The sequence below is a fragment of the Epinephelus moara genome, chromosome 20, assembly GCF_006386435.1.
Source record: "Epinephelus moara isolate mb chromosome 20, YSFRI_EMoa_1.0, whole genome shotgun sequence".
Taxonomy (NCBI): Eukaryota; Metazoa; Chordata; class Actinopteri; order Perciformes; family Serranidae; genus Epinephelus; species Epinephelus moara.
The window spans coordinates 44,768,140-44,776,957 of NC_065525.1; the positions used below are offsets into that span (position 1 = coordinate 44,768,140).

The following is an 8,818-nucleotide window of genomic DNA, read 5'->3' on the forward strand; positions in this document are numbered from 1 at the left end:
CTATCTATCTATCTATCTCTCTCTCTCTCTCTGTCTCTCTTTCTGTCTGTCTATCTATCTGTCTATCTGTCTGTCTATCTGTCTGTCTATCTATCTATCTGTCTGTCTGTCTGTCTGTCTGTCTGTCTGTCTATCTATCTGTCTGTCTGTCTGTCTGTCTGTCTGTGTGTCTGTGTGTCTGTCTGTCTATCTGTTTGTGTGTCTGTGTGTCTGTCTGTCCATCATTTCTGAGACTTGACTGGAAATATTACCATTTTATTTTGAAATCCCGGCCGGAAGCGGATTAGTTTACTCCGCGCGCGTGTGTCCCACAGCTCTGTGGGAAGTTGTTTCTGTCTCACCTCTGGGTGACACTCCGGTGTTGTCGGTAAACTGTCGCCAGGACCTGGCGTGGTGAACAGAAACCGGTCGGTAAGGTGAGTCTGAACCGGGCCGCTGCGTCACGTCATTATCGATCAGTGTATCGATCACTGAAATAAATAAATGTGTGTGTGAGATTGAGTCGGTGCTGACTGGATCCCGGAACTGACCCATGCGGTTTAAATCCGCACACACAGCCCGAGCTGCTGCTCCAAACTCCGGGAACACCGTGTGTGATTATCACCGAGTTAGCGAGTTGTTAGAGTCAGCAGGTGATATATCACAGTCACATGTCAGTGCTCAAGTTTATTTAATCACTCTGTGGTACTAAACATTAATTACAATACAAGTCTGATATCAAAGTTGTGTTGTGACGTGTTAGCTGTTCAGGTTTACTGTAGCTCAGTGTCCCAACCTGAGGTTTGAGACCCCTCAGGGCTTTGTAAGGCACATGTCAGAGGTGTCGTCATGCCTGAAGGAACAGTCGGATCATTTAGGATGTTCAAATATTCACTTTCTGTCTGAGAGCTGGATGAGATGACGGATAACACTCGTGTGTGTGCTGAATATGAAGCTACAGCCTGCAGCTAGCTTAGCTTAGCATAAGGACTGGAACCAGCTAGCTTGATTGTGCCCAGTGAGAACACAACCCACCTGTGAGCAGCTTTAAGCTCACTTAATAACACACACGTCATTTGTTTGAGCAGCACAGACACCAGACTGTAACAGCAAAACGTTATGGTTTAATGGGGTGTGTGTGAGATGACTTGTGTGCCTGGAGCCATAACACCACATCAACAACATATAATCTTGTGTGTAGAGTTTGTTCTTTATAGTGCCGTACTTTATATACATATATACATACATATATATATACATATATATATATATATATATATATATATATATATATATATATATATATGTATATATTATATCTCCCCACTGTCTGTCTGTGCTTTGAGCTGCTGTGATGTGAATTTCCTCAGTGTGGGATCAATAAAGTTTATCTTACATGGTATGGTGGCACAGTGGTGCAGTGGTTAGCATTGTCACCTCACAGCGAGGAGGCTTGCATGTTCTCCCTGTGTCAGCGTGGGTTTCCTCCAGGTGCTCCAGCTTCCTCCCACAGTCCAAAGACATGCAGGTTAATTGGTGACTCTAAATGTGAGTGTGAATGGTTGTCTGTCTCGATGCCAGCGAGCAGGTCTTTGGGGCCCAGTCCAGCTTATCCCGAATGACTGACCACCACCGGCAAGGACTTGTATCAGTCTTCTCATTTCTAAAATAAGCGTACTTCCCAAAATGTCGAAGTACTCTAGAAGTTTACACCTAATGGTGTCATCACACTGTTAAACGCATTTATATTAGCACCAGTCTGTGATACCAGGGGTCTCCACCCCTGCCTGCCGCCCTGCACACACTGCACCAGGGCTCGATGCAAGTCCCTGCGGGCAGTGGGTCCACAGAACGGCAGCTCCATGTCATTCTTTTGGGCCTCATAGCCCAAGGCCCAGCCACCTGACGCCGGCTAGCAAGCTCAGATGGAGCCTCACGATCTTTTTGACATTTTTGGTTTTAAGCAGGAGGTGTCAGAAAAGTTACCACAGGGATAACTGGCTCGTGGCGCCCAAGCGCTCATAGCGACGTCGCTTTCTGATCCTTTGATGTCGGCTCTTCTGATTATCGTGAAGCCAAATTCACAGAGCTTTGGATTGTTCACCCACTAGTTGGTTAGTTTTACATGACTAATGCCCCCCTAGTCTGGCTCCAGACAGTGGTTTAGGTGTCCCGAAATGTGCCTTCTTCTTGTACCGCTCATAGTCCCCTCCCCTGGGACCACTTTGCCCTGGGAGACCCTACCAGGGGCTGTTAGCCCTGGACAACGCAGCTCCCAGGGTCATGGAGACATGCTAACCCCTCCACCACATTAAGGTGGCGATATTCATGGAGGGGGTCAGTTGAGGTGGCATCTGATCAGGATCCTCCTGGGCGCCTCTCGTTGAAGGTGTTCCTGGCACGTCCCACTGGTAGGAGGCCCCGGGGCAGACCCAGAACATGCTGGATGGATTATATGTCTCATCTGGCCTGGGAACGCCCCAGGGTCCTCCAGGAGGAGCTGGAAAGTGTTGCTGAGGAGAGGGACGTCTGGAATAGTTTGCTCAGCCTGCTGCCTCTGAGACCTTGCCTCAGATATGTGGTTGAAAATGGATGAATGGATGAATTTGCATGAAATAATTCAGTGCTCTGTTCCTCATCTTAAATCAGTGTTTGTGATTATAACGTCTGTGCTGTTCATGTTGTTTATAAAACTTCATGTCGTCTTCTGTGTCCTCAGCACTTGAATTCGTGTGTTGTAGTTCCACTGCAGGTCTCACCAGTTTTTCTGGTCTGTGAAAACCACCTGCTCAACAGCAGCTCTCTCCCAGCAGCAAACAGACTTGCCCTCTGACCTCTCAATCATACTTCCCCTCGACTGTAAGTTATATTCTAGTGCTCTTTTGTCAGACGGTCAAACGTACAATAAATACATGGTACAAAGAAACACACTCACATTTTAAAGTATTTTTTTTTTGTTTTGCAATATTAGGAAGCTTTGCAAAATTACTTGGAAGTGCCTGACAGTTTGTGTCACCCCCCGGCTGAAGGTCATGAGCCAGCGTGTTCAGTGAATACCGTGTGATCAGCAGCCTGTGTCTTTTTCCCCAAAGCAGGGGAGGTGAAGTCATGTTCAGACTCCTCAGTCACCACAGTAAGAGGACATGGGGCTGCCTCGCAGGCCAGCGCCGCTATGAGCACCACACTGCCATCATGGCCATCCGCCGTGAGGACATCAACCCCTGGGAGAGGAGGGCGCCGCTGGCCCCACGACATGTTAAAGAGCTCACCAATGCAGGCGTCAAGGTTCTGGTCCAGCCATCCAACCGTAGATCGATCCACGAGAAGGTGAGCCACCAAACGATGTCTGAAGTTATATGTGTGGAGGCAGCCCGAGGAACGTGACGAAGAGCTCAAGGCGTCAACCTGGCCTCCTAATTCCCTAGATTCCCTAGGTACCTCTGATCCACAGTGGGGCCTCCTTGGATCAGACTTGGCTGACCTGTGGTGTCCACCACCAGGGCATTGGCGGCAGGTTCTTTGAGTCCTGTTGGCTGTGAGGTGGGATACCGGCACGTCCCACGTCAGATGGGAATCTGGGGAATTTGGAGGCCAGGTCGCCGCCTTGAGCTCTTTGTCACGTTCCTCGGGTCATTCCTGAGCAGGATTAGTGGTGTGACATGTTGCATTGTCCTGCCGCCATAGGACAGTGCTGTTACCATGAGGGAGGGGGGGTACTTGGTCTGTAACGGTGCATGTCAGGTGCCATCACATGAATGCCAGGACCAAAGGTTTCCCAGCAGAACACTGTAATGAGATGGTCAATGTTCTTCACTTCACCTGTCAGTGGTTTTAATGATGTGGCTGATTGGACGTTATACGTAACACTAATGCATGTATTTATTATTTATTTACACACGTATACACCTGTACTTATAAATAATATAATAATTTCATTGTCTATTTTAGTATCTTATTTATATCTTCATCTTTATCTCTTGTTTCCATTCATGCTGTATTTCTATTTCTACTTTGCACGGAGCATTGGAACAAAAACAATTTCCCCCCGGGGATTAATAAAGTATTCTGAATCTGAATCTGAATCTGAATAATAATATGGCTGCCGGAGTTGAAGTGGTGGATTTCTGAAAAATAATTCAGACTTAATTAATTTTGCACAGTCTATTGGTTCAGTTCTATATGTGTTCTCCTGACGTCTTAGCTCGTCTCTTGTGCTGCTGTAATGTGTAAATTTCCTGTCGCAGATCAATAAAAGCTTATCTTATCTTATCTCTCCTTTGGTTTATTGGATGTGTTAGTTACTACTGGGAGTAATGAAAGACTTCACACAGGTAATAAAACTGTAAAAGAAGTGTGAGTGCTTCGGCCAACAGGCTGTGCTTTGTTTTCAGTACTACGAGAGGGCCGGGGCCGTCATCCAGGAGGACCTCTCGGAGGCGTCTCTGATAATCGGGGTGAAGAGGCCGCCGGAGGAGAAGGTCATTCCCAGGAAGACGTACGCTTTCTTCTCCCACACCATCAAAGCTCAGGAGGCCAACATGGGGCTCCTGGAGGACCTGCTGAAGAAGGTGAGAGCGCTCAAAAGATGCCCTAACACTTTCTGCAGTGGTCCTGACCCAGTACAGTTACACTCATGATATAAAGGTCTCTGTGTGCTAATGTTAGCAGTGAACTATTTTTGCAGTTAGTGTTGAAGAAACTGACTTTTGCAGCTGAATTTAGAAAACTGTTGCCAATTCTACGTTTGTGAAAATACCAAGTAAACATGTGCTGTGTAGGATTCATTTTTAAAGGTTTACTTTCCAGTCTGTCACATGAGCTGTTGCACTGTGGGACACTTAGGGGCCGTACCGTCATGTTTGTAGTCAACCAATGAAGATGAGTTTACATATCACTAGTGTTGTTTTTGGCGGCCTGTTTTAATTTTAGTTTTAGTCTAGTCTTTGTGTCAAACTGTCATTTTAGTTTTTATTAGTTTTAGTCACGTTCATACTCTTTTTTGTCTAGTCGAGTTTCAGTCAACTAAAAGTCTGAGCATTTTAGTCTTATTTTAGTGACTTTTTTCGTCTCGTTTTAGTTGACGAAAACTGATGACATTTTAGTCTAGTTTTAGTCAATAAAAATTGTATTTTAGTCTCTTTTTAGTAATGCAATTCTATTATACCCAGTCAATATAGTATAAGTACCTAGTATAGTATAACCAGACCAAAATTTTCTTTTCTAAATTAGCTCCTAGTTACAGCTAAATATATATTTATTTAGGCCTATACAACAGTTAGTTCCGACCGAGTAATTTGATTGGACGAGAGGCATTCCATGAGTGCTGATATAGAGTATAACATCACTGGGACTTGTAACAGTAAAATCACTCCGCTCACAGGTGTTATAAATAACTCCCGACAGGGGAATAGAACCCCGACGCGCACCCTGCCCTGCCGGCAACGGCTGAATCTCCTTGTCAGGGAAGCGTCCCTAGCAACTCTGGGCTACATAGCAATGGTCATTACACAGTAATATCAGACCTCTGAATGCCACGACTGACCAATCAGAATACAGCACTTAATAGAGCCGTGTAATAAATATAAATACAACCGTTAATTAACCAGCTGTCACACTCGCTACATTGACGCAAACGGACACTATAGCGTTACACCAAGAAGATGGATATTTTCCCCAAAATTACATTTGAATTAAATTCTGAGTGGTCGTCAGGAGAGGACGAGGAAAAGGAAAGCCAGGACTCTTCTGTGCAGACCTCCAGGTGTGTTTGTGTAACATCAGACGACCTCGACAAACTGGAGAGGAGCAAAAATGAAGCGAACACGGTCAGGAATTATCAATGATCATCTGATGAGGTACTGATGAGGATGAGGGAGAGTGGAAGCTGAATCCGGCCGTGCCAACATCCAGGTTTGCCAACGTTTCATCAGCCGAACTGGACGAAGTTACACAGCTGCAGATCAATGTAAATACAAAGTAGCTTGTGAGTTCCTGGCGTGTGTGCTGCGTTGCCTGGCAACAGACTGGGGGATTGCGGAGCTACATAACATACTTAAATAATTTATTTTATTACCTTTTGTTAACATTTCCTCACTCAGCATTGCTGTTTACGCTGTTGTTGAACTGTTGTATAGCCTAAAAGTAATATCACATGAGAGCGAGTGATGTTGTACTGTATATCGTCACGGCTGTAATCCGTCTGCACAGTGCGACGCACAGCCTAGGAAACAGAAATACTGCAAAATAATAATAATAACGCGACTAAACATTATAACATTATTTCGTCTCGTTTTGGTCAACGAAAATGAAGAGACATTTTAGCAGAGGTTTTATTTTGTAAACCACATTTAGTTTAGTTTTTATTCGTCAACAATATTGCATTATATATTTAATTATAGTTATCGTCACATGACCACCATTTACGTTGCGTCTTGTCTCGTTTTCGTCACGTGATAAAGGTTCGTTGACGACAATATTTAGTCATACTTTTTGTTGACGAAAGCAACACTACATATCACCTTGGGTTCGTCCTTCACCTTCTCAAAATGATCCCACACTTTGGATTTCCTGCCCGACATGTTATTAACTAGCCTGTGGAATAACCGCAGGTACCAGCCCTGGAAATTAACCTGACTCCTGTCTGACTGCTGAGTGTGGACACTTCCTGTGTCTGTCCTTTCAAAGTAAATTCACACATGGTCCAGTCACATAGGGTTGGATTTATTTTGACAAGGCGCAGCTCCTGATAGAGTTTCACGTTTCCCTTTTTTCCCCTTTTTCTGCAACTAAGCGACCAATGAAATCTTGCCGACTAATGACCTTTCTGGTCGACTAATGTTTGATCGATTGTTAGGGGAGCGGCCCTAGAGAGCAGTTTTATCTTCTGCACTGGAGCTGATGCTGCAGAATGTGATATATCAGGTATTTCAACATTCTTCTGTCGTCCTTGTTGTGTCTCCAGCCACATTCTCCTCTGCATGGTACAGTATGTCTCTACTTGCCTCTTCTTTTGCAGTTCACGTGCAAAGCATTTGGTTGCTGATAAAAGGATTGAGCGAGTGTCTAGTTTAAGATGATGTCACAGCAGTTTCATGCAGTGTTGATATGTTGATCAGCTGAGAATCCTACCTACACTTAGGGGGTGCACTCCGCAGCTAAAATAAAACCAAATAGAAAGAAGGACCTGGTACCAACAGTGAGTTGAGCGTTGATCTGAACCGTGCAGTGGGAATGAGGCATCTGTGTGTTTGTCTTTCTGTCAACAAAACTCCTCAAAATCTGTAATGAAATGACTTTTGTCTCCTCAGGAGGTTCGTCTGATCGACTACGAGAAGATGGTCGATGCTAATGGCTTCCGGATTGTTGCGTTTGGTCAGTGGGCCGGTCTCGCAGGTATGAAAACCTCCTCAAAAACAAACAAATGACGGTTAGTTTATGCAATGTACCTCAGCTGGTTAGTGTCTTCTTTGGACTGTTGTGACAGCGTTTGGCAGCAGGACCTGTTGTGAAACTAATGAAACAGTGAAGATCAGTACCTGACTGTAACCAGTTCAACCAGCAGAGACGTGTTCTCTGTTTAAACATTTCTGTTTGAATCATCTGGACTTTCACCTTGTCATCAGTCAGAGCTGAAGCTGTTGAGTCAGACTTGTGTTAACACGGTGACGCTGATTCAAAATCAGTTCATCTCTGTGCCCTGATCTACTTTCACCTGTTTAAAGGGAAAGTAAATACAAATGTTCCCAAAAACATTTTGTCTGTGGTGCTAGAGCTCATAAAATGAACGAAATGGTCAACAACAGTGTCTTAACAGCCACCAGTTCCTGTATCTGGATATTTAATCTGGATCAGGAAACTCTATTAATTCATCTGAACACCAGAGTGATACTGGATTATGCAGACCAGACTGCAGAGTGTCTCCGTGTGATTCTTACCAAAGTCCACACCCACACACCTCACCTCTGCTCTAACTGCAGCTGGTGTTTCAAAACACTGTGGCTTGTGGTTGCACCAACTGTGGGTGACTCCACTTGGTGATTGGCTCCTGGTCCATGTGACCAACAGGTGTTAACAGAAGATTATTCTCAGGAACACAAACTTGATATCATTAACTGCTTCTTCTCAGTGTGTAACAGTTTGCTGCAGACTCTGCTGACCACCATGAGTTTTGTTAGATTAACGGTGCTTTCAGACCTAGAGTTGCTTGCTTTGGTTCAAGTGACGGACTGATTTTGTCACAGAGTTGCATAAATGCCTAGAGTTGGTTCAAGGATGCCCATGTATGCACACAAGGTGGGAGTGTACAGGTGACATGAAACATGTTTCTGTTTGTGGATTTATGTTGTTCTAGGGACAGCTGAGCCCCGTTTTCACCGAGCAGTCTGGATCAGTTCGGTTCATTTTTCTCTGTTTCCACTGTGAAAAGTTGTGGATGTTACTAATTGAACAGTTCTGTATCGTCCCCATCTTTGGTCCAAGTAACCACTGTTCATACTGTGGAGAGTTTTATTAGTAAACTGTAACTATAAAATGAAAGGATGTTTTGCTGCCTCTCACAGCAGCTGGAGTCTGAGAAACAATAACTTCATTCACTGGGCCGACTGCCGGCAACTTTTAAGGTGGAACGTTAACTTGTAATTAGGGTTGGGACTCGTTAGGATTTTAACGATTCTGATTCCTTACCGATTCCTACATTATATTCATTATACTTGCTATACTTAAACAAGTATATAATAAACACAAATGCAATCATACAAATACAAAAACTTTATTCTAACTGTTGCACAGTACAATTAGATGAAAATACACATTTGTGTGTGGTGTGTATTTCAGATTTAGA

The 8,818-nt window shown here is 44.3% G+C and overlaps 1 protein-coding gene across 6 annotated transcripts in view; it reads left to right on the plus strand.

Moving 5' to 3' along the window:
- The first annotated feature begins 286 nt into the window (after positions 1-286).
- Positions 287-8,818, plus strand: part of aass (aminoadipate-semialdehyde synthase) — a 50,208-nt gene continuing 41,676 nt past the window's right edge. The window contains exons 1-5 of one of the 6 annotated variants that reach the window (XM_050072851.1): positions 287-416; positions 2,699-2,838; positions 3,072-3,306; positions 4,371-4,547; positions 7,287-7,371. In XM_050072851.1, the coding sequence (XP_049928808.1) occupies positions 3,088-3,306; positions 4,371-4,547; positions 7,287-7,371 (481 nt within the window). In that variant the 5' untranslated portion in view covers positions 287-416; positions 2,699-2,838; positions 3,072-3,087. The remainder of the gene's footprint in view (positions 417-2,698; positions 2,839-3,071; positions 3,307-4,370; positions 4,548-7,286; positions 7,372-8,818) is intronic. The other 5 variants (XM_050072854.1, XM_050072852.1, XM_050072856.1 and 2 more) reach the window with 5 other exon arrangements.